The 26434-nt window shown below is 42.3% G+C and overlaps 1 protein-coding gene across 1 annotated transcript in view; it reads left to right on the top strand.

Annotated features, from left to right (window-relative positions):
* Positions 1–26434, top strand: part of LOC119964231 — a 901051-nt gene that overhangs the window by 823714 nt on the left and 50903 nt on the right. The window contains 19 exon segments of the mRNA XM_038793515.1: positions 3015–3122; positions 4050–4124; positions 4500–4607; positions 5974–6096; positions 7482–7619; positions 8557–8631; positions 9007–9144; positions 10071–10145; positions 10521–10673; positions 11579–11653; positions 12028–12180; positions 13103–13177; positions 13554–13706; positions 15084–15191; positions 16131–16205; positions 16580–16672; positions 17612–17686; positions 18062–18154; positions 19876–19953. Coding sequence (XP_038649443.1) covers positions 3015–3122; positions 4050–4124; positions 4500–4607; positions 5974–6096; positions 7482–7619; positions 8557–8631; positions 9007–9144; positions 10071–10145; positions 10521–10673; positions 11579–11653; positions 12028–12180; positions 13103–13177; positions 13554–13706; positions 15084–15191; positions 16131–16205; positions 16580–16672; positions 17612–17686; positions 18062–18154; positions 19876–19953 — 1971 coding nt within the window.

The following is a 26434-nucleotide window of genomic DNA, read 5'->3' as shown; positions in this document are numbered from 1 at the left end:
GTACCGTTAAACAAGTAAATGCAAAGAAGGAAAATACTGAGCAAAGATAATATCGGAGTTAATGGAAAGTGCTTTAACAAACTAGCTGATCAAGGCTCAAAACTTTGAACCCGGAGCAGAGTTTTTCAAGGCTGAAAGACAATCGTAGTGCAAGTGCTTGTTTTAACACGACTTGATTTGTGCTTTGTAATCAATTGCAGATATGGGAACTTTGGCACTTCAAACTGTGAGGCAAATGGAATTCTAAATTCTCCAGAAATGAATGCAGTAAGCAGAAAGTAAGTTTGATCTTATGTGTGACAAAGCTTTGCTTCGATCAGAATACAACAGCATGAAAGAAAATTGCTGGCAGTTCCTGTAAGATTATGCATGAAGTAGTTCATGGAGGCATCCCATTGCAGTGCAGCAAACACCATTCTTGACCATAAGTATATTAAAGATGAGGTTTGACTGCCTCTTTAACATTTGCATCATTCTTAGATATTAGAAAACTTCTATTTTAAGAAATATAGAGATATCACTAAACATCCAAATATTTTGAATGGAAATTTGGTTGTCTATCAGGCATTTTTGAACGATTGAACAAAAATGAATCATCATGTCTGCTGCACCCCCCTACCTCCCTCCAGCCTCACTTTAGTGCCCTGAAAACGCCCTCTGAATGTTTTGAAGATAGTAAATCATGCACAACAGTCATATGTCTGGAGTGTGACCTGTTCAACAAAATCAGCTGATCAAAGGTTGAAATACTGAATCCCAGAGTCATCATTTTTTTTATGACAGCCAATCGTGGATGCAACTGTTTGTTTAAAATAACTTGCTTCATGACCAATTGCAGCTACAGAAACTGTGACAGCCCCAACTGTGAGGAAAATCAAAATCTTAATTCTTCAGGAATGCTTAGGGGCAGCAGGGTAGCATGGTGGTTAGCATAAATGCTTCACAGCTCCAGGGTCCCAGGTTCGATTCCCGGCTGGGTCACTGTCTGTGCGGAGTCTGCACGTCCTCCCCCTGTGTGCGTGGGTTTCCTCCGGGTGCTCCGGTTTCCTCCCACAGTCCAAAGATGTGCGGGTTAGGTGGATTGGCCATGCTAAATTGCCCGTAGTGTGCTAATAAAAGTAAGGTTAACCCAACCCAGTTGTTGGGTTACGGGTATAGGGTGGATACGTGGGTTTGAGTAGGGTGATCATGGCTCGGCACAACATTGAGGGCCGAAGGGCCTGTTCTGTGCTGTACTGTTCTATGTTCTATGTTCTATGCTTGCAGTAATCGGAAGATAGGTTTAATCCAATGCGTGATCATAGAACTCATAAAATATTGAAGAAATGGGTTTGCCTCCTCCTTCCCCATCTTCTCCCCTGCATCCCATGCTCCCCATCCCTCCCCCAGCCTCAGTATGGTGTCCTGATGATCTTGTGGGACTTGAAGAAGAATCACCATCCAGTGCAGTCATCCACCCACAATGTGACCAGTTTAACAACCATTTTATCAAGGGTTATTTTAAATAATATTTTAAATATTTTAAATGGTTTGTGGCCAAATGCATGTTAAAAATGTCTTAATTTATGCTTTTTGCTGAATTGCTGGTGTGGAAACCTCGACAGCACAAACTGCATTGCAGATATAAAGTGTGTTTCTCCAGGAATCATAAAGTAAGTTCAATTCTGCTTCATTCCTGACACATCAATGCAAATAGGAATTGCTGGAGAGCCAGAGGTTCCTGTTAGATTGTGATTTGATTTGATTCTTTGAATGCATACCACGGAAGAGCAGCGAGCGCAATTCCAAACCATAGCAATCACATTAATGATACTGCTTGCTGCTTCTATTATTTGCTCTGTTCCTAGAGATTAGTGGGGTTTTTTAAAACAAATTTATGAATATTTGAAGTCCTGTTAGGAGTGTTGATCTGACCCTGCTTTGGCTGAAAGCGGGACCCAAGGCAGCACGGTGCTAGATGCAGAGACTGCCACCAGGGCCACTATCCAATTAGTGATGCAGAACCAGTCCCAAGAGCTACCAGCCCAATCAAATCTCTGGTGCACTGTTTACATGACCGAGAAAAAGCTGCTGGTGATCCCTCGAGGCAGGAATTGGTCATCAGTTGGTACCGTAATTGGCACATTGACTACCCCCCAGTGGGATTACCGAGCTGCCTAACTTCGTCACTTTGGCAATTGCGGAAGGGCAGTGGGGAGGGATCAGATGCCTCTGACAACTCCCTGCTCTATCCCCAAACTTTGCACCTCCCAGCTCATTACCAACTGTGCAGGGAATTGCAGTCCTGCAAAAACACACCTATCTAAGAACTCTTCAACGAGGAATTGGAAAATTGTTTGCCCTCCAGGCATTGTTCAATTCCAGCCTCACTGTGTTGTCCGGAAATTTACATTGAAAGTTTTTGAAGAGAAAGAAAATCACAATCTCGTTCTACGATGCATCTTAAGCTTGATCTATTTTAACAAACCCAAGTGATCAATGCTCGAAATACAACATCTGCAGTTTACAGGGTTATACTTTCATGCATTTAATTTTGGCTGCAAATACTTGCTTTAAAATGGCTTATCGGTACTTTTATGACTGCAGCAAAACTGCGAGGAAGATGGAAATCCACTTTCTCCAGAAACCGGTGCAATTAGGAAGTACGTTTGATCCGATGTTTGACTAAATTCGGCTTCATTCCAATTACAATGGAAATGGAAATTGCTGGAGGGCTGGCAGTTCCTGTAAAATTCTATAGCAACGAATTCATGAAGGGATATAATAGTGTAGCAAAGATCATTCCCAATCACAGCAATCATGTTACTGCCTCTCCACAATTGCCTTATTACTCGTGAGAAGAAAGTTTTCTGAAATAAAAGTTGCATCAGTAGAGACCAAAGAAAATACAGTACAAACCGGCTGACGAAGGGTTGAAATATTGAATAACAGAGTCTTCAGTAATTTATTTTAGTAACGGCCACTTGTGGACGCAAGGGTTTGTTTAACGTAACTTTCTTTGTGACCAATTGCAGTTGCGAAAACTATGACAGTCCAACTGGTGAGGAAAATGGAAATTGTGTTCCTGCAGGAAAAATTGCAGCAGGAACAATTGCAGCAGGAAAAATTGCAACAATCAGAAAGTGAGTTCAATTCTGTTTCATTGCTGACACATCAATGCAAATAGGAATTGCTTGGGAGCCAGAGGTTCCTGTTAGATTGTGATTTGATTTGATTCTTTGAATGCATCCCACGGAAGAGCAGCGAACGCCATTCCAAACCATAGCAATCACATTAATGAGACTGCTTGCTGCTTCTATTATTTGCACTGTTCCTAGAGATTAGTGGGGGTTTTTTAAAACAAATTTATGAATATTTGAAGTCCTGTTAGGAGTGTTGATCTGACCCTGCTTTGACTTACAGTGTAACCCAGGGCAGCAGATGCAGAGACTGCCACCAGGGCCACTATCCAATTAATGATGCAGAACCAGTCCCAAGAACTACCAGCCCAATCGAATCTCTGGTGCACTGTTTACATGACCGAGAAAAAGCTGCTGGTGATCCCTCGAGGCAGGAATTGGTCATCAGTTGGTATCGTCAATGGCACATTGGCTACCCCTCAGTGGGATTACCGAGCAGCCTACCTTCGTCACTTTGGCAATTGCTGAATGGCAGTGGGGAGGGACCAGATGCCTCTGACAACTCCCTGCTCTATCGCCAAACTTTGCATCTCCCAGCTCATCACCAACTGTGCAGGGAATTGCAGTCCTGCAAAAACACACATATCTAAGAACTCTTCAATGAGGAATTGGAAAATTGCTTGCCCTTCAGGCATTGTTTAATTCCAGCCTCACTGTGTTGTCCCGGAAATTTCCATTGAAAGTTTTTGTGGAGAAAGAAAATCACAATATCATTCCACGATGCATCTTAAGCGTGATCTATTTTACCAAACCCAAGTGATCAATGCTCGAAATACAGCTTCTTCAGTTTACAGGGTTATACTTTAATGCATTTAATTTTGGCTGCAAATACTTGCTTTAAAATGGCTTATCAGTGCTTTATGACTGCAGCGATGAAAACTCTGGCAGTCAAAACTGCGAGGAAAATGGAAATCCACGTTCTCCAGAAACCGGTGCAATTGGGAAGTACGTTTGATCCGATGTTTGACTAAATTCTGCTCCATTCCGATTACAACAATATAAATGGAAATTGCTGGAGGGCTGGCAGTGCCTGTAAAATTAAATAGCAATGAATTCATGAAGGGATATAATAGTGTAGCAAAGATCATTGCCAATCACAGCAATCATGTTACTGCCTCTCCACAATTGCCTTATTACTCGTGAGAAGAAAGTTTTCTGAAATAAAAGTTGCATCAGTAGAGACCAAAGAAAATACAGTACAAACCGGCTGACGAAGGGTTGAAATATTGAATAACAGAGTCTTCAGTCATTTATTTTAGTAACGGCCACTTGTGGACGCAAGGGTTTGTTTAACGTAACTTTCTTTGTGACCAATTGCAGTTGCGAAAACTATGACAGTCCAACTGGTGAGGAAAATGGAAATTGTGTTCCTGCAGGAAAAATTGCAGCAGGAACAATTGCAGCAGGAAAAATTGCAGCAATCAGAAAGTGAGTTCAATTCTGTTTCATTGCTGACACATCAATGCAAATAGGAATTGCTTGGGAGCCAGAGGTCCCTGTTAGATTGTGATTGATTTGATTCTTTGAATGCTTCCCACGGAAGAGCAGCGCACGCCATTCCAAACCATTGCAATCACATTAATGAGACTGCTTGCTGCTTCTACTATTTGCACTGTTCCTAGAGATTAGTGTGGGTTTTTTAAAACAAAGGTATGAATATTTGAAGTCCTGTTAGGAGTGTTGATCTGACCCTGCTTTGGCTGACAGTGTAACCCAGGGCAGCAGATGCAGAGACTGCCTCCGGGGCCACTATCCAATTAATGATGCAGAACCAGTCCCAAGAACTACCAGCCCAATCGAATCTCTGGTGCACTGTTTACATGACCGAGAAAAAGCTGCTGGTGACCCCTCGAGGCAGGAATTAGTCATCAGTTGGTATCGTAATTGGCACATTGGCTACTCCCCAGTGGGATTACCGAGCTGCCTACCTTCGTCACTTTGGCAATTGCAGAATGACAGTGAGGAGGGATCAGACTTGCCTCTGACAACTCCCTGCTCTATCCCCAAACTTCGCATCTCCCAGCTCATCACCAACTGTGCAGGGAAATGCAGTCCTGCAAAAACACACATATCTAAGAACTCTTCAATGAGGAATTGGAAAATTGCTTTCCCTTCAGGCATTGTTCACTTCCAGCCTCACTGTGTTGTCCCGGAAATTTCCATTGAACGTTTTGAAGAGAAAGAAAATCACAATCTCATTCTACGATGCATTAAAGCGTGATTTATTTTACCAAACCCAAGTGATCAATGCTCGAAATACAGCATCTGCAGTTTACAGGGTTACACTTTAATGCATTTAATTTTGGCTGCAAATACTTGCTTTCAAATGGCTTATATGTGCAGCGATGAAATCTCTGGCAGTCAAAACTGCAAAGGAAAATGGAAATCTACTTTCTCCAGAAACCGGTGCGATTAGGAAGTACGTTTGATCCAATATTTGACTGAATTCTGCTCCATTCCGATATCAACAATGCGAATGGAAATTGCTGGAGGGCTGTCAGTTCCTGCAAAATTAAATTGCAATGAATTCATGACGGGATATAATAGTGTAGCAAAGAACATTCCCAATCACAGCAATCATGTTACTGCCTCTCCACATTTGCCTTATTCCTTGTGATTAGAAAGTTTTCTGAATTAAAAGCTGCATCAGTAGAGACCAAAGAAAATACAGTACAAACCAGCTGATGAAGGGTTGAAATATTGAATCACAGAGTCTTCATTGAATTCTTTTAGTAACGGCCACATATGGACGCAAGGGTTTGTTTAACGTAACTTTCTTTGTGACCAATTGCAGGTGCGGAAACTATGACAGTCCAACTGGTGAGGAAAATGGAAATCGTGTTCCTGCAGGAACAACTGCAGCAAGAAAAACTGCAGCAGGAACAATTGCAGCGGGAACAATTGCAGCAATCAGAAAGTAAGTTCAATTCTGCTTCATTCCTGACACATCAATGCAAATAGGAATTGCTGGAGAGCCAGAGGTTCCTGTTAGATTGTGATTTGATTTGATTCTTTGAATGCATCACATGGAGGAGCAGCGAACGCCATTCCAAACCATAGCAATCACATTAATGATACTGCTTGCTGCTTCTATTATTTGCTCTATTCCGAGAGATTGGTGGGTTTATTTAAAACAAATTTATGAATGTTTGAAGTTCTGTTAGGAGTGTTGATCTGACCCTGCTTTGGCTGACAGCGGGACCCAGGGCAGCACGATGTCAAATGCAGAGACTGCCACCAGGGCCACTATCCACTTAATGATGCAGAACCAGTCCCAAGAGCTACCAGCCCAATCGAATCTCTGGTGCACTGTTTACATGACCGAGAAAAAGCTGCTGGTGATCCCTCGAGGCAGGAATTGGTCATCAGTTGGTATCGTAACTGGAACATTGGCTACCCCTCAGTGGGATTACCGAGCTGCCTACCTTCATCACTTTGGCAATTGCGGAATGGCAGTGAGGAGGGATCAGACTTGCCTCTGACAACTCCCTGCTCTATCCCCAAACTTCGCAGCTCCCTGCTCATCACCAACTGTGCAGGGAAATGCAGTCCTGCAAAAACACACATATCTAAGAACTCTTCAATGAGGAATTGGAAAATTGCTTGCCCTTCAGGCATTGTTTACTTCCAGCCTCACTGTGTTGTCCCGGAAATTTCCATTGAAAGTTTTGAAGAGAAAGAAAATCACAGTATCATTCTACGATGCATTTTACGCGTGATCTATTTTACCAAACCCAAGTGATCAATGCTCGAAATACAGCATCTTTAGTTTATACGGTTATACCTTAATGCATTTAATTTTGGCTGCAAATACTTTCTTTAAAATGGCTTATCTGTGCTTTATGACTACCGCGATGAAATCTCTGGCAGTCAAAACTGCGAGGAAATTGGAAATCTACGTTCTCCAGAAACCGGTGCGATTAGGAAGTACGTTTGATCCGATATTTGACTAAATTCTGCTCCATTCCGATGTCAACAATGCGAATGGAAATTGCTGGAGGGCTGTCAGTTCCTGTAAAATTAAATTGCAATGAATTCATGACGGGATATAATAGCATAGCAAAGATCATTCCCAATCACAGCAATCATGTTACTGCCTCTCCACATTTGCCTTATTCCTTGTGATTAGAAAGTTTTCTGAATTAAAAGCTGCATCAGTAGAGACCAAAGAAAATACAGTACAAACCAGCTGACGAAGGGTTGAAATATTGAATAACAGAGTCTTCAGTAATTTCTTTTAATAACGGCCACTTGTGGACGCAAGGGTTTGTTTAACGTAACTTTCTTTGTGACCAATTGCAGGTGCAGAAACTATGACAGTCCAACTGGTGAGGAAAATGGAAATCGTATTCCTGCAGGAACAATCGCAGCAGGAACAATTGCAGCTGGATTAATTGCAGCAGGAAAAATTGCGGCAGGAACAATTGCTGCAATCAGAAAGTAAGTTCAATTCTGCTTCAGTCCTGACACATCAATGCAAATAGGAATTGCTTGGGAGCCAGAGGTTCCTGTGAGATCGTGATTTGATATGATTCTTTGAATGCATCCCACGGAAGAGCAGCGAACGCCATTCCAAACCATAGCAACCACATTAATGAGACTGCTTGCTGCCTCTATTATTTGCTCTGCTCCTAGAGATTAGTGGGGTTTTTTTAAACAAATTTATGAATATTTGAAGTCCTGTTAGGAGTGTTGATCTGACCCTGCTTTGGCTGACAGCGGGACCCAGGGCAGCACGATGCCAGATGCAGAGACTGCCACCAGGGCCACTATCCAATTAATGATGCTGAACGAGTCCCAAGAGCTACCAGTCCAATCAAATCTCTGGTGCACTGTTTACATGACCGAGAAAAAGCTGCTGGTGATCCCTCGAGGCAGGAATTGGTCATCAGTTGGTATCGTAATTGGCACATTGGCTACCCCCCAGTGGGATTACCGAGCTGCCTACCTTCGTCACTTTGGCAATTGTGGAATGGCAGTGAGGAGGGATCAGACTTGCCCCTGACAACTCCCTGCTCTATCGCCAAACTTCGCATCTCCCAGCTCATCACCAACTGTACAGGGAAATGCAGTCCTGCAAAAACACACCTATCTAAGACCTCTTCAATGAGGAATTGGAAAATTGCTTGCCCTTCAGGCATTCTTAACTTCCAGCCTCACTGTGTTGTCCTGGAAATTCCCATTGAAAGTTTTTGAAGAGAAAGAAAATCACAATCTCGTTCTACGATGCATTTTAAACGTGATCTATTTTACCAAACCCAAGTGATCAATGCTCGAAATACAGCATCTTCAGTTTACAGGGTTATACTTTAATGTATTTAATTTTGGCTGCAAATACTTGCTTTTAAATAGCTTATCAGTGCATTTATGACCGCAGCGATGAAAACTCTGGCAGTCAAAACTGCGAGGAAAATGGAAATCCACGTTCTCCAGAAACCGGTGCAATTGGGAAGTACGTTTGATCCGATGTTTGACTAAATTCTGCTCCATTCCGATTACAACAATATAAATGGAAATTGCTGGAGGGCTGGCAGTGCCTGTAAAATTAAATAGCAATGAATTCATGACAGGATATAATAGCTTAGCAAAGATCATTCCCAATCACAGCAATCATGTTACTGCCTCTCTACAGTTGCCTTATTCCTTGTGATTGGAAAGTTTTCTGAATAAAAAATTGCTTTAGTAGGGACCAAAGAAAATACAGTACAAACCAGCTGATGAAGGGTTGAAATATTGAATCCCAGAGTCTTCAGTAATTTCTTTCAGTAACGGCTACTTGTGGATGCAATGGTTTGTTTAACGCAACTTTCTTTGTGACCAATTGCAGGTGTGGAAACTATGACAGTCCAACTGGTGAGGAAAATGGAAATCGTATTCCTGCAGCAGCAATTACAGCAGGAATAATTGCAGCGGGAATAATTGCAGCAGGAAAAATGGCAGAAGGAAAAATTGCAGCAATCAAAAAGTGAGTTCAATTCTGCTTCATTCCTGACAAAATCAATGCAAATAGGAATTGCTGGAGAGCCAGAGGTTCCTGTTAGATTGTGATTTGATTTGATTCTTTGAATGCATCCCACGGAAGAGTAGCGAACGTCATTCCAAACCATTGCAATCACATTAATGAGACTGCTTGCTGCCTCTATTATTTGCACTGTTCCTAGAGATTAGTGGGTTTTTTAAAACAAATTTATGAATATTTGAAGTCCTGTTATGAGTGTTGATCTGACCCTGCTTTGGCTGACAGCGGGACCCAGGGCAGCACGATGGCAGATGCAGAGATGCCTTCAGGGCCACTATCCACTTAATGATGCTGAACGAGTCACAAGACCTACCTGCCCAATCGAATCTCTGGTGCACTGTTTACATGACCGAGAAAAAGCTGCTGGTGATCCCTCGAGGCAGGAATTCGTCATCAGTTGGTATCGTAATTGGCACATTGGCTACCCCTCAGTGGGATTACCGAGCTGTCTACCTTCGTCACTTTGGCAATTGCTGAATGGCAGTGAGGAGGGATCAGACTTGCCTCTGACAACTCCCTGCTCTATCGCCAAACATCGCGTCTCCCAGCTCATCACCAACTGTGCAGGGAAATGGAGTCCTTAAAAAACACACATATCTAAGAACTCTTCAACGAGGAATTGGAAAATTGCTTGCCCTTCAGGCATTGTTTGCTTCCAACCTCACTGTGTTGTCCCGGAAATTTCCATTGAAAGTTTTTGAAGAGAAAGAAAATCACAATCTCGTTCTCCGATGCATCTTAAGCGTGATCTATCTTAACAAACCCAAGTGATCAATGCTCGAAATACAGCATCTTCAGTTTACTTTAGTGCACTTAATTTTGGCTGCAAATACTTGCTTTAAACTGGCTTATCAGTTCTTTTCTGACCGCAGCGATGAAAACTCTAACAGTCAAAACTGCGAGGAAGATGGAAATCCACGTTCTCCAGAAACCGGTGCAATTAGGAAGTACGTTTGATCTGATCTTTGACTAAATTCTGCTTCATTCCGATTACAACAATATAAATGGAAATTGCTGGAGAGCTAGCAGTTCCTGTAAAATTCTATAGCAACATATTCATGATGGGATATAATGTGTAGCAAAGATCATTCCCAATCACACCAATCCTGTTACTGCCTCTCTACATTTGCCTTATTCCTCGTGATTAGAAAGTTTTCTGAAATAAAAGTTGCATCAGTAGAGACCAAAGAGCAATACAGTACAAACCAGCTGACGAAGGGTTGAAATATTGAATAACAGAGTCTTCAGTCATTTATTTTCGTAACGGCCAGTTGTGGACGCAAGTGTTTGTTTAACGTAACTTTCTTTGTGACCAATTGCAGGTGCGGAAACTATGACAGTCCAACTGATGAGGAAAATGGAAATCGTGTTCCTGCAGGAACAATTGCAGCAGGAACTATTGCAGCGGGAATAATTGCAGCAGGAAAAATTGCGGCAGAAACATTGGCTGCAGGAAAAATTGGAGCAATCAGAAAGTAAGTTCAATTCTGCTTCATTCCTGACAAATCAATGCAAATAGGAATTGCTGGAGAGCTAGAGGTTCCTGTTACATTGTGATTTGATTTGATTCTTTGAATGCAATCCACGGAAGAGCAGCGAACGCCATTCCAAACCATAGCAATCACATTAATGAGACTGCTTGCTGCTTCTATTATTTGCACTGTTCCCAGAGATTAGTGGGGTTTTTTTAAAACAAATTTATGAATATTTGAAGTCCTGTTAGGAGTGTTGCTCTGACCCTGCTTTGACTTACAGTGTAACCCAGGGCAGCAGATGCAGAGACTGCCACCAGGGCCACTATCCAATTAATGATGCAGAACCAGTCCCAAGAGCTACCAGCCCAATCGAATCTCTGGTGCACTGTTTACATGACCGAGAAAAAGCTGCTGGTGATCCCTCGAGGCAGGAATTGGTCATCAGTTGGCATCATAATTGGCACATTGCTACCCCCCTGTGGGATTACCGAGCTGTCTACCTTCGTCCTTTGGCAATTGCTGAATGGCAGTGGGGAGGGATCAGATGCCTCTGCTCTATCGCCAAACTTCGCATCTCCCAGCTCATCACCAACTGTGCAGGGAAATGCAGTCCTGCAAAAACACACCTATCTAAGAACTCTTCAACGAGGAATTGGAAAATTGCTTGCCCTTCTGGCATTGTTTGCTTCCAGCCTCACTGTGTTGTCCCGGAAATTTCCATTGAAAGTTTTTGAGGAGAAAGAAAATCACAATCTCGTTCTACGATGCATAATAAGCGTGTTCTATTTAACCAAACCCAAGTGATCAATGCTCGAAATACAGCATCTTCAGTTTACCTTAATGCACTTAATTTTGGCTGCAAATACTTGCTTTAAAATGGCTTATCAGTTCTTTTCTGACCGCAGCGATGAAAACCCTGACAGTGAAAACTGCGAGGAAGATGGAAATCCACGTTCTCCAGAAACCGGTGCAATTAGGAAGTACGTTTGATCTGATCTTTGACTAAATTCTGCTTCATTCCGATTACAACAATATAAATGTAAATTGCTGGAGAGCTAGCAGTTCCTGTAAAATTCTATAGCAACAAATTCATGATGGGATATAATGTGTAGCAAGGATCATTCCCAATCACACCAATCCTGTTACTGCCTCTCTACATTTGCCTTATTCCTCGTGATTAGAAAGCTTTCTGAATTAAAAATTGCATCAGTAGAGACCAAAGAAAATACAGTACAAACTAGCTGATGAAGGGTTGAAATATTGAATCCCAGAGTCTACAGTAATTTATTTTCGTAACGGCCACTTGTGGATGCAAGGGTTTCTTTAACGTAACTTGCTTTGTGACCAATTGCAGGTGCGGAAACTATGACGGTCCAACTGGTGAGGAAAATGGAAATCGTGTTCCTGCAGGAACAATTGCAGCAGGAACTATTGCAGCGGGAATAATTGCAGCAGGAAAAATTGCAGCAGAAACATTGGCAGCAGGAAAAATTGGAGCAATCAGAAAGTAAGTTTAATTCTGCTTCATTCCTGACACATCAATGCAAATTAGGAATTGCTGGAGAGCTAGAGGTTCCTGTTAGATTGGGATTTGATTTTATTCTTTGAATACATCCCACGGAAGAGCAGCGAACGCCATTCCAAACCATGGCAATCACATTAATGAGACTGCTTGCTGCTTCTATTATTTGCACTGTTCCTAGAGATTAGTGGCATTTTTAAAAAAAAATTAATGAATATTTGAAGTCCTGTTAGGAGTGTTGATCTGACCCTGCTTTGGCTGACAGCGGGACCCAGGGCAGCACGATGCCAGATGCAGAGACTGCCACCATAGCCACTATCCAATTAATGATAAAACCAGTCCCAATAGCTACCAGCGCAATCGAATCTCTGGTGCACTGTTTAGATTACCGAGAAAAAGCTGCTGGTGATCCCTCGAGGCAGGAATTGGTCATCAGTTGGCATGATAATTCGCACATTGCTACCCCCCTGTGGGATTACCGAGCTGCCTACCTTCGTCACTTTGGCAATTGCTGAATGGCAGTGGGGAGGGATCAGATGCCTCTTACAACTCCCTGCTCTATCGCCAAACTTCGCATCTCCCAGCTCATCACCAACTGTGCAGGGAAATGCAGTCCTGCAAAAACACACATATCTAAGAACTCTTCAACGAGGAATTGGAAAATTGCTTGCCCTTCAGGCATTGTTTATTCCAGCCTCACTGTGTTGTCCCGGAAATTTCCATTGAAAGTTTTTGAAGAGAAAGAAAATCACAATCTCGTTCTACGACGCATCTTAAGCGTGATCTATTTTACCAAAACCAAGTGATCAATGCTCGAAATACAGCACCTTCAGTTTACTTTAATGCACTTAATTTTGGCTGCAAATACTTGCTTTAAACTGGCTTATCAGTTCTTTTCTGACTGCAGCGATGAAAACTCTAACAGTCAAAACTGCGAGGAAGATGGAAATGCACGTTCTCCAGTAACCGGTGCAATTAGGAAGTACGTTTGATCTGACCTTTGACTAAATTCTGCTTCATTCCGATTACAACAATATAAATGTAAATTGCTGGAGAGCTAGCACTTCCTGTCAAATTCTATAGCAACAAATTCATGATGGGATATATAATGCGTAGCAAAGATCATTCCCAATCACAGCAATCCTGTTACTGCCTCTCTACATTTGCCTTATTCCTCGTGATTAGAAAGTTTTCTGAATTAAAAATTGCATCAGTAGAGACCAAAGAAAATACAGTACAAACTAGCTGATGAAGGGTTGAAATATTGAATCCCAGAGTCTTCAGTAATTTCTTTTAGTAACGGCCACTTGTGGACGCAAGTGTTTGTTTAACGTAACTTTCTTTGTGACCAATTACAGGTGCGGAAACTATGACAGTCCAACAGGTGAGGAAAATGGAAATCGTATTGCAGCAGGAACAATTGCAGCAGGAACTATTGCAGCGGGAATAATTGCAGCAGGAAAAATTGCAGCAGAAACATTGGCAGCAGGAAAAATTGGAGCAATCAGAAAGTAAGTTTAATTCTGCTTCATTCCTGACATATCAATGCAAATAGGAATTGCTGGAGAGCTAGAGGTTCCTGTTAGATTGTGATTTGATTTGATTCTTTGAATGCATCCCACGGAAGAGCAGCGAACGCCATTCCAAACCATAGCAATCACATTAATGAGACTGCTTGCTGCTCCTATTATTTGCACTGTTCCTAGAGATTAGTGGCATTTTTTAAAAACAAATTTATGAATATTTGAAGTCCTGTTAGGAGTGTTGATCTGACCCTGCTTTGGCTGACAGCAGGACCCAGGGCAGCACGATGCCAGATGCAGAGACTGCCACCATGGCCACTTTCCAATTAATGATGCAGAACCAATCCCAAGAGCTACAAGCCCAATCAAATCTCTGGTGCACTGTTTTCATGACAGGGAAAAAGCTGCTGGTGATCCCTCGAGGCAAGAATTAGTCATCAGTTGGTATCGTAATTGGGACATTGGCTACCCCTCAGTGGGATTACCGAGCTGTCTACCTTCATCACTTTGGCAATTGCGGAAGGGCAGTGGAGAGGGATCAGACTTGCCTCTGACAACTCCCTGCTCTATCGCCAAACTTCGCATCCCCCAACTCATCACCAACTGTGCAGGGAAATGCAGTCCTGCAAAAACACACATATCTAATAACTCTTCAACGAGGAATTGGAAAATTGCTTGCCCTTCAGGCATTGTTTGCTTCCAGCCTCACTGTGTTGTCCCGGAAATTTCCATTGAAAGTTTTTGAAGAGAAAGAAAATCACAATCTCGTTCTACGATGCATCTTAAGCGTGATCTATTTTACCAAACCCAAGTCATCAATGCTCGGAATACAGCATCTTCAGTTTACCTTAATGCACTTAATTTTGGCTGCAAATACTTGCTTTAAAATGGCTTATCAGTTCTTTTCTGACCGCCGCGATGAAAACTCTGACAGTCAAAACTGCGAGGAAGATGGAAATCCACGTTCTCCAGAAACCGGTGCAATTAGGAAGTACGTTTGATCTGATCTTTGACTAAATTCTGCTTCATTCCGATTACAACAATATAAATGGAAATTGCTGGAGAGCTAGCAGTTCCTGTAAAATTCTAGAGCAACAAATTCATGATGGGATATAATGTGTAGCAAAGATCATTCCCAATCACAGCAATCCTGTTACTGCTTTTCTACATTTGCCTTATTCCTCGTGATTAGAAAGCTTTCTGAATTAAAAATTGCATCAGTAGAGACCAAAGAAAATACAGTACAAACTAGCTGATGAAGGGTTGAAATATTGAATCCCAGAATCTTCAGTAATTTATTTTCGTAACGGCTACTTGTGGATGCAAGGGTTTGTTTAACGTAACTTTCTTTGTGACCAATTGCAGGTGCGGAAACTATGACAGTCCAACTGGTGAGGAAAATGGAAATCGTGTTCCTGCAGGAACAATTGCAGCAGGAACTATTGCAGCGGGAATAATTGGAGCAGTCAGAAAGTAAGTTCAATTCTGCTTCATTCCTGACACATCAATGCAAATAGGAATTGCTGGAGAGCTAGAGGTTCCTGTTAGATTGTGATTTGATTTGATTCTTTGAATGCATCCCACGGAAGAGCAGCGAACGCCATTCCAAACCATTGCAATCACGTTAATGAGACTGCTTGCTGCTTCTATTATTTGTACTGTTCCTAGAGATTAGTGGCATTTTTTAAAAACAAATTTATGAATATTTGAAGTCCTGTTGGGGAGTGTTGATCTGACCCTGCTTTGGCTGACAGTGGGACCCAGGGCAGCACGATGCCAAATGCAGAGACTGCCACCATGGCCACTTTCCAATTAATGATGCAGAACCAGTCCCAAGAGCTACAAGCCCAATCAAATCTCTGGTGCACTGTTTTCATGACAGAGAAAAAGCTGCTGGTGATCCCTCGAGGCAGGAATTGGTCATCAGTTGGTATTGTAATTGGCACATTGGCTACCCCTCAGTGGGATTACCGAGCTGTCTACCTTCGTCACTTTGGCAATTGCGGAAGGGAAGTGGAGGGGGATCAGACTTGCCTCTGACAACTCCCTGCTCTATCGCCAAACTTCGCATCTCCCAACTCATCACCAACTGTGCAGGGAAATGCAGTCCTGCAAAAACACACATATCTAAGAACACTTCATCGAGGAATTGGAAAATTGCTTGCCCTTCAGGCATTGTTTACTTCCAGCCTCACTGTGTTGTCCCGGAAATTTCCATTGAAAGTTTTTGAAGAGAAAGAAAATCCCAATCTCGTTCTGCGATGCATATTAAGCGTGATCTATTTGACCAAACCCAAGTGATCAATGCTCGAAATACAGCATCTTTTGTTTACAGGGTTATACTTTAATGCATTTAATTTTGGCTGGAAACACTTGCTTTAAAATGGCTTATCAGTGCATTTATGACCGCAGCGATGAAAACTCTGACAGTCAAAACTGCGAGGAAGATGGAAATCCACGTTCTCCAGAAACTGGTGCAATCAGGAAGTACGTTTGATCCGATCTTTGACTAAATTCTGCTTCATTCCGATTACAATAATGCAAATGGAATTGCTGGAGAGCTGGCAGTTCCTGTAAAATTCTATCGCAACAAATACATGACGGGATATAATAGTGTAGCAAAGATCATTCTCAATCACAGCAATCATGTTACTGCCTCTCTACCTTTGCCTTATTCCTCGTGATTAGAAAGTTCTCTGAATTAAAAATTTCATCAGTAGAGACCAAAGAAAATACAATATAAACCAACTGATGATGAGTTGAAATATTGAATCACAGAGTCTTCAGTAATTTATTTTAGTAACGGCCACTTGTGGACGCAACGGTTTGTTTAACGTAACATTCTATGTGACCAATTGCAGGTGCGGAAACTATGACAGTCCAACTGGTGAGGAAAATGGAAATCGTGTTCCTGCAGGACCAATTGCAGCAGGAAAAATTGCAGCAGGCGGAAAGTAAGTTCAATTCTGCTTCATTGCTGACGCATCAATGCAAGTAGGAATTGCTGGAGAGCCAGAGGTTCCTGATAGATTGTGATTTGATTTGATTCTTTGAATGCATCCCACGGAAGAGCAGCGCACACCATTCCAAACCATAGCAATCACATTAATGAGACTGCTTGCTGCTTCTATTATTTGCTCTGTTCCTAGAGATTAGTGGGGGGTTTTTTAAACAAATTTATGAATATTTGAAATTCTGTTAGGAGTGTTGATCTGAACCTGCTTTGGCTGACAGTGTAACCCAGGGCAGCACGGTGCCAGATGCAGAGACTGCCATCAGGGCCACTATCCAATTAATGATGCAGAACCAGTCCCAAGAGCTACCAGCCCAATCTAATCTCTGGTGCACTGTTTACTTGACCGAGAAAAAGCTGCTGGTGACCCCTCGAGGCAGGAATTGGTCATCAGTTGTATCGTAATTGGCACATTTGCTACCCCCCAGTGGGATTACTGAGCTGCCTATCTTCGTCACTTTGGCACAATTGCTGAATGGCAGTGGGGAGGGATCAGACTTGCCTCTGAAAACTCCCTGCTCTATCACCAAACTTTGCATCTCCGAGCTCATCACCAACTGCGCACGGAAATGCAGTCCTGCAAAAACACACCTATCTAAGAACTCTTCAATGAGGAATTGGAAAATTGCTTGCCCTTCAGGCATTGTTTACTTCCAGCCTCACTGTGTTGTCCCGGAAATTTCCTTTGAACGTTTTTGCAGAGAAAGAAAATCCAAATCTCGTTCCACGATGCATCTTAAGCGTGATCTATTTTACCAAACCCAAGTTATCAATGCTCGAAATACATCATCTTCAGTTTACAGGGTTATACTTTAATGCATTTAATTTTGGCTGCAAATACTTCCTTTTAAATAGCTTATCAGTGCTTTTCTGATCGCAGCAATGAAAACTCTGACAGTCAAAACTGCGAGGAAGATGGAAATCCACGTTCTCCAGAAACTGGTGCAATTAGGAAGTACGTTTGATCCGATCTTTGACTAAATTCTGCTTCATTCCGATTACAACAATGTAAATGGAAATTGCTGGAGAGCTGGCAGTTCCTGTAAAATTCTATAGCAACAAATTCATGAAGGGATATAATAGTGTAGCAAAGATCATTCCCAATCACAGCAATCCTGTTACTGCCTCTCTACATTTGCCTTATTCCTCGTGATTAGAAAGTTTTCTGAAATAAAAGTTGCATCAGTAGAGACCAAAGAAAAGACAGTGCAAACCAGCTGACGAATGGTTGAAATATTGAATCCCAGAGTCTTCAGTAATTTATTTTAGTAACGGCCACTTGTGGACGCAAGGGTTTGTTTAACGTAACTTTCTTTGTGACCAATTGCAGCTGCAGAATCTATGACAGTCCAACTGGTGAGGAGAATGGAAATTGTATTGCAGCAGGAACAATTGCAGCGGGAAAAATTGCAGCAATCAGAAAGTAAGTTCAATTCTGCTTTCCTGACACATCAATACAAATAGGAATTGCTTGGGAGCCAGAGGTTCCTGTTAGATTGTGATTTAATTTGATTCTTTGAATGCATCCCACGGAAGAGCAGCGAACACCATTCCAAACCATAGCAATCACTAAGTCTCATAAAGTGACTTCTTGCTGCCTCTATTATTTGCACTGTTCCTTGAGATTTTTGGGATTTTATCAACCTAATTTATGCATATTTGAAGTCCTGTTAGGAGTGTTGAACTGATCCTGCTTTGGCTAACATAGAACATAACAACGCAGTCGGCCCTTCCACCCTCGATGTTGCGCCGAACTGTGCAACCACTCTAATGCCCATCTGCACTATTCCCTTATCATCAATATGTTTATCCAATGACCATTTAAATGCCCTTAATTTTGGAGGGTCCACTACTGTTGCAGGCTGGGCCTTCCAACCCCCTACTACTCTCTGAGTATAGATCCTACCTCTGACATCTGTCCTATATCTGTTTCACCTCAATTTAAATCTATGTCCCCTCGTGCTAGCCATCACCATCCGAGAAAAAAGGCTCTCACTGTCCACCCCATCTAATCCTCTGATCGTCTTGTATACGCCATTTAAGTCACCTCTTAACCTTCTTCTCTCTAACGAAAACAGCCTTAAATCCCTCAGCCTTTCTTCATAAGATCTTCCCTCCATACCAGGCAGCATCCTGGTAAATCTCCTCTGCACCTTTTCCAATGCTTCCACATCCTTCCTACAGCAGCGGCCAGAACTACACGCAATACTCCAAATACGGCCACACCAGAGTTTTGTACAGCTGCAACAGGACCTCATCGCTCCGAAACTCAATCCCTCTGCCAATTAAAGCTAACACACCGTATGCCTTCTTAACAACCCTATCAACGTGGGTGGCAGTTTTCAGGGATCCATGTACATGGACACTGAGATCTCTCTGCTCATCCACACTACCAAGAATCTTACCATTAGCCCAGTACTCTGTCTTCCTGTTACTCCTTCCAAAATGAATAACCTCACACTTTTCCGCATTAACCTCCATTTGCCACCTCTCAGCCCAGCTCTGCAGCTTATCTATGTCCCTCTGTAACCTGCAACCTCCTTCCGCACTGCCCAAACTCCACTGACTTTAGTGTCATCTGCAAATTTACTCACCCATCCTTCTACGCCCTCCTCCAGGTCATTTATAAAAATGAGAAACAGCAGTGGCCCCAAAACACATCCTTGTGGTACACCACTAGTAACTGAACTCCAGGCTGAACATTTCCCATCAACCACCACCGTCTGTCTTCTTACAGCGAGCCAATTTCTGATCCAAACTGCTAAATCACCCTGAATACCATGCCTCCGTATTTTCTGCAATAGTCTACCATGGGGAACCTTCTCAAACGCTTTACTGAAATCCATATACAACTGATTTACCCTCGTCCAACTGTTTGGTCACCTTCTCAAAGAAATCAATAAGGTTTGTGAGGCACCTTCGCAAAACCGTGTTGGCTACAGTGGGACCCAGGGCAGCATGATGCCAGTGGTGACCAGAGACTGCCACCAGGGCCACGATCCAATTAATGATGCAGAACCAGTCCCAAGCGCTACCAGCCCGATCAAAGCGCCGATGCACTGTTTACATGACAGAGAAAAAGCTGCTAGTCACTTGTGGATGCAAGGGTTTGTTTAAAGTAACTTTCTTTGTGACCAATTGCAGCTGCGGAAACTATGACAGTCCATCTGGTGAGGAAAATGGAACTCGTGTTCCTGCAGGAACAAATGCAGTAATCAGAAAGTAAGTTTAATCTGATGTGCGAGTAAATTCGGAGACCACAACATATGAGTTGCTGGCCAACCAACCGTTCCTAAAGCAAATACCATCTAGACCATAGCCATCGCATACTAATTGGGAGCCTCTCTAATAATTACATTATTCCTAGAGTTTGAGTTTATGTGGGTGATGGTGTGTGTTGGCGAGGGTTTTGTGGGTGTTGGCATGTGGAGGGGAGTGGGGTTTTGTGGGTCATGTGTTGACAGGGAATTTGTGGGTGTCGACTGCCAGGGTTTACATGGTGATTTCTCCATGTGGTGGCAGACCTGCCTGACATGGTCAAAATGCCTATGGAGGCAGGTAGTAGTAACCCTTGGTGTTTTAGCTGTACTGAAACAGCTTGGCTAGGGTCAAAGCAAGTTCTGGAGGACAAGCCTTCAGTACTATTGCTGGAATGTTGTCTGGGTCTTCTACCTTTGCAATGTCCATGCTTTCAGGCATTTCTTGATATCATACGGGGTGAATCAAATTGACTGAATATTGGCACCTGTGATGCTGAGGACCTCTGGAGGAGGCTGAGTTGAGGCATTCATTCGCACGTTTGGTTGAAGGTTGTTGCGCTTGTTTCAGCTTTGTCTTTAATTTAATTTAACATGGCAAATTCACCTAACTTGCACATTTTTGGACTGTGGGAGGACACCAGAGCACCCGGAGGAAAACTACATAGACACTGGGAGAATGTGCAAACTCCACACTGACACCGCCAAAGGCTGGAATTGAACCCTGGTCCCTGATACTGAGGCAGCAGTTCTAACCACTGCACTATCGTGCTGCCATGTTTAGTATTTTAATTGTCCACCACCATTGCTCTGATCTGTTGGTTGTGGATTAGTGCAGTATTGTCTATCACTTGCTGTTTACATTGTTGGGCAGCAAGTAGCCCTGTGTTGTAGTTTCAACAAGTTGGCACCTCCATTTTTAAATATGCCTGGTTTTGTTCCTGAAATGCCCTCTTACAGTACATTTCCCTGAACTAGGGTTGATTTGCCCAGCTTGATAAAAGTGAGGAAGATGCCAGCCAATAAGTTACAGATTGTGACTGTGTACAATTCTGCTGCTGATGGTCCATAGTTGTAGTGTCACATAACGTGATGGAAACTATTCTCAATGTGAAGACGGGGCTGTGGTGGTCACTTGAACCAATTCTATTATGGACAGATGCATCTACGACCAGTGCTTTGGTGAGGATGAAGTAAAATAGATTTTTCCCCTCTTATTCCCTCACCATCTGTTTTAGCAACTATGACCAGCTCAGTTTGTAGCGGTGCTACTGAGCCAATCTTGGGACATTGAATTCCCCACCCAGAGAATAATCTGTCCCCTTGCCATCTTCAATGCTTCCTCCAATTAGGAGTACTAATTCACCAAGCCTCCTTTGACAGCACCTTCCAAATGCCATGACCTCCAACCACCCGGAAGGATGAGAGCAGCCGATCATGGAAACAACCATCTCCTGCAAGATCTCCTCCAAGTCTCACACCACCCTCACATGGAACTATATCGCTGTCTCTTCGCAGTTGTTGGACCAAAATCCTGGAACACTCAAACAGCACTAAGGATGTTCTGATAACGCATCAACTGCACTGGTTCGGTGAAGTGGCTCGCCACCACATTCTCGAGGGCAATTTTGAGTAGACAGTAAAAATTGCTGACCGAGACAATGTTGGCCAACACCTTTGAAATTTTTATAAATTCTTCAGTTGAGCGGAATCTTTCAGCTGACGGGGACAGTGACCAGCAGAAGGTTTCTTTGCTCATATTTGACCTGAGGCCGTGAGAATTTGAGGTCCAGAGTCGATGTTGAGGACTCCCAGTACAACTCCCTCTCGAGAGTATGCCACTCTGCAGGTGGAACAGGACATACATAGGTTTGGTGATAGTAGTGTCTGAGACATTGTAAGGTGTAATTCTGAATGAACACTGTCAGGCTGCTGCTTGACAAGTCTGAGGGATAGCTCTGTCAATTTTGGCACAAGTCCACAGAACTTCCGTTCGGTAGGAGAACTTTGCAAGGTCAACAGGGTTGGGTGTGATGTAATTTCCTGTGTTCTGGTAGATGCTGGGTGTTCTGTCAGGTTTTCTTCCTTTTGTGACTTAGTGGTTCGATACAACTGAGTAGCTTGATACAACTGCGTGGCTTGCTAGGCCATTTCCGAGAGCATCTAAAAGTGAAACACATTGCTGTGCGTCTGGAGTCGCGTATAGGCCAGACCAAATAGGCCGGTTTCCTTCCCTGAAGGACATTAGTTACCAGATGGAGTTTGATAATCAATAATGGTTCTGTGGTCACCATTAGACTAGCTTTTAAATTTAATAAATCTGGAAGTAAATTCCACCAATGCTGTGTGGGATTTGAACCTGTGTCCCCAGAGTATTGGTCTCTTGATTACTGGCATTGCCACTAATACCCCTGTCTCCCACTTTAATTGGCCGTCATGCAGCGAATGTTTATGCCGCATTGGCAAGATGTCTGGCTCCCTCCTGACGCCACCCACCTGCCAGGCCATCATCAACACAATATCCAACAATCTTCAGTGAAAGATTGCTTGACCTTCAATATCCAGATCTTCTTTGCCTCTGACATTTGTGGACTATGCAGTAAGGGTTAAAACTTTCAAGAAATTGGTGTCCCATCTCCTTCTGCACCCACCATGCTACATCAGTTTCCCTCTCTTCCCCACCCATGACCTCCTGCAAACCTTTGTGAAAGGTGCAGTCATATATTTGGAGCCATTTGTAACATGTTAGGCAAAACCAGCTGATCAAGGGTCGTAATACTGAGTCTTCAGGTTTTATAATGCATTGAATTATTGATGAATTTGTTTGTAAATGTCTTTAATTTGTGTATTATTTGATGTGAAAACTCATGACCATCCAGATTGCAAGGGAGATGGAAATCCATGCTCTCTGGAAACTAGCACAGTAATCAGAAAACCAGTTTATTGCAATGTGCGACTAAATTCTGCTTCATTTTGGAATACACCAATTTGAAAGGGAATTGTTGGAGAGCTGGCAATTCCTGTAAGATTATGTAGGAACTTCCTCATGAAGGCATGTATTAGTGCAGTAAACACCATATTAGGCCATAGAAATCCCCTAGATTGAATGGGGAGTTGGGATGTTTGTGATGAGGGTTGAATTTGCAGTAGTCCATGGAAAACTTTGAACTTCAGAGGCCCTAAGTCTGGAGTTCTATCTCTCTACTAGTGCAGAGGCTCATTCTTTCTCTTCTTTTCCACCCACTCCCTCAATTATTGCAATCAAAAAATCCAGGCAGATATAAAAAGAGCAAAATATTAAGGTTGAGAGTTTTAATGGATTTGATTATTGATGCAAGTGCTGTTTAAATTATTTAACTTGTGTTTTATGACCAATTGTAGCTATGGAAAATTTGACATTCCATACCCTGAGCTAGATGGAAATTTAAGTTTGTCAAAAACAAGTGCAGTAATCCGCAAGTAAGTTTAATCTGATATGTGAGTGAATGATGCTTCCTTTGGAATTGGAATGGGAATTACTGGAGAGCTAGGATTATGTAGAAGCTTCCTCATGTAGGTAAGTGAGCAGCAGACTGGACTGAAAGCAATATAGAAGATGCTTGACTGCTTCTTCATTATTCCTTGAGGTTAAAAAGTTTATTTTATATAAAAGGAACAAAATTGTATCAAAACAAAAGATCAAAAATTATTTAATGCAAAATTGAAAAATTGTTTGCCCTTCAATATCAAGGTCTTGAGTTATTTACCTCCAATTGACATCTTGGCAGGTTACAGCAAGAGTAAAATATTGGAGAAATGAGTCTCCCTATTCCAGCCTCCGTGTTGTGTCCTGCAAAAAAAACCCTGTGAATCTCAAGTCCAGAGGGTCTTTTGGGGGGTTTAATGTAAATGCATTTGCTTGTTCTAAATTACTTGATCAATTCCAGTTATGAAAAATGTAACTGGCCAAACCATGAGGGAAATGAAGGTTCTCCAGGAACAAGTGCAATAATTGGGAAGGAAGTTTGATCCGATGTGTAGCTAGATTATGCTTAATTTGGAATACAATAATGTGTAAGGGAATTGCTGGAGAGCCGGCAATGCCTTTAAGATTATGGAATCGTAGAATGGTTACAGCACAAAAGGTGGCTGTTTCGTTATGTATGACAGCTCCCTGGAAGAGCAATTTACCTTGTCCCACTTTAACACTGCAGAACTTTTGCTTCAGATTATTATCCCATTCTCTTTGAAAACCTCAATTGAATATGCCTCCACAAACTTTCAGGAAGAGCATTCCAGATCCTAATCCATATACTAATTTATTAAAAAAAGGATTTTCCACACTTCATTGTGTTTAAATTCATGTTCCCTTGTTCTCCAATCCTTCTGCCAATGGGATCTGTTTCTTCCTGTCTGCTCTGTCCAGACCTGTCATGATTTTGAACGCCTCTATCAAACCTCTCCGATCTTCTCCAGTGAGAACAGCCCCAACTTCTCCAACCTACCCTTGTATTCTCATAATTGAAGTTACTCATCCCTGGAACCTAATATGATTTGTCAACTTTGAAGCATAGCCAATCTGTGCAAGAGCCTCTCTCTGTTTTTACCCCTTCCAGTGTTTTCTGTTTCACCATGATTTGAGCAGCACCTTCCTTGATAGAAATAGATTCAATTTAGTATTTTGACCATTGTAATTCTCAGTGCATAGTTCCACCTTTTGGCCCTTAAATCTGCTCCGGCCTTCCTTTCTTTCCATACTTATACTATGTATATGCCAATAACTTTTGGATTCCCTTTTATGTTGGCTGCTAGTCTGTTCTCTTACTCTCTTTGCTTCTTATTTTGGTTTTAACTTTCCCTATGAACTTTTTATATTCGGCCTAGCTCTGAATTATATTCTAGTCCTTACGTCTGTCATATGCATGCTTTTCCTGCTTTATCTCACACTCTCTCATTGTCATTATCTAGGCAGCTCTGGCTTTGTTTGCCCCAATGTTCCGAATTGTGGGAGGAATGTGCCTTGACTGTACCTGAATCATCTCTTCTTTAATAGCAGCTAAGTTGCAGTATAGTTTTCCCAACCAGTCTTTGATTTCAAAGTTGGGCAGACATATATCCCCCCAACCTAAGTTGACCACCTCTAATTTTTACTCCAGATTGCTCCATGCCCTTTTTTACAGCTAATCTAAAACTTATATGAAATGAAAAAAAAAGAAAATCGCTTATTGTCACAAGTAGGCTTCAAATGAAGTTACTGTAAAAAGTCCCTAGTGCCTAAAAGGTGCCACATTCCGGCGCCTGTCGGGGAGGCTGGTACGGGAATTGAACCGTGCTGCTGGCCTGCCTTAGTCTGCTTTAAAAGCCAGTTCTTTAGCCCTGTGCTAAACCAGCCCCTTATTATGATCATTGTCCCCTAAATGTTCCTCCACTGACACTTGATCCACTTTCATTCCCAAGAACCAGATCCAGCAATGTTTCCTTCCCTGTTGGGCCAGAAACACACTGATGTAAAGGATTCTTCTGAAATATTCGCCCTCTTTGCTCTTTATGCTAATACTACCCCAGTCCATACTAGGGTAATCAAAGTCCCCCATTGTAATTATTCTATAGTTTTGTAACCCTCTATAATTTTCTTGCAGATTTATTCCTACATCTTTTCCCTCCAGATGGTGTCCTATAGAATACACCCAGTCATGTAAATGGTACTTCTATTGATGTTTTAGTTCTAAGTATATTGGCTCTGTCCTTGTCCCTCGAGCATATCCTTTCTCTCCAGCACTGTAATTCCTTAATCAGTATTGTTAACCATCTGCTTTCTTTCCTGAACACCTTGTAGTCAGGTATGTTTACAAGTACACTCTGCACAAACTTAATTTGGACCTTATTTTGTTCCCTCCTGACCCTACCTAATACCATACCATTTAGTGCTATTGGTCTCTCCTAGTCCCCTGTTTGCCACATTGTTTCCTGGTTTTCACATCACTGCTAAGTTATCACATTAAGAAGTCTTACAACATCAGGTCAAAGTGCAACAGATTTGTTTTGAATCACTAGCTTACAGAGCACTGCTCCTTCCCCGGGCAAATCACTGAGTAAGAAGCAGTGCTCCAAAGCTAGTGATTCGAAACAAACCTGTTGCACTTTAAATTGGTGTTGTAAGACTTCTTACTGTGCTCACCCCAGTCCAACGCCGGCATCTCCACATCAAAGTTATCCCACAGCATTAGCATATATTGTAACAAGAATGTCAGTTTTGGCTCTGTTCAGTTGCAGCAAATGTTCCCTGTATCATCCCTTTGCCTTCAGAACCAATCCCAGAATCTGAAGCCCTCCCTCTTGCACTATTTTCCCAGTCATGCCTTCATATGTTTTACTCTTTTTCTCACTACCTCATGGTCCCGAGAGTAATCCAGAGATTACTGCTTCAAGGTCTCGCTAGTTACTTTGCTTGCTCCATAAACACAGCC

The sequence above is a fragment of the Scyliorhinus canicula genome, chromosome 4 (assembly GCF_902713615.1).
Source record: "Scyliorhinus canicula chromosome 4, sScyCan1.1, whole genome shotgun sequence".
Lineage (NCBI taxonomy): Eukaryota > Metazoa > Chordata > Chondrichthyes > Carcharhiniformes > Scyliorhinidae > Scyliorhinus > Scyliorhinus canicula.
Note: the sequence above shows the minus strand (reverse complement) of the source record. Positions and strands in the feature narration are given on the sequence as shown.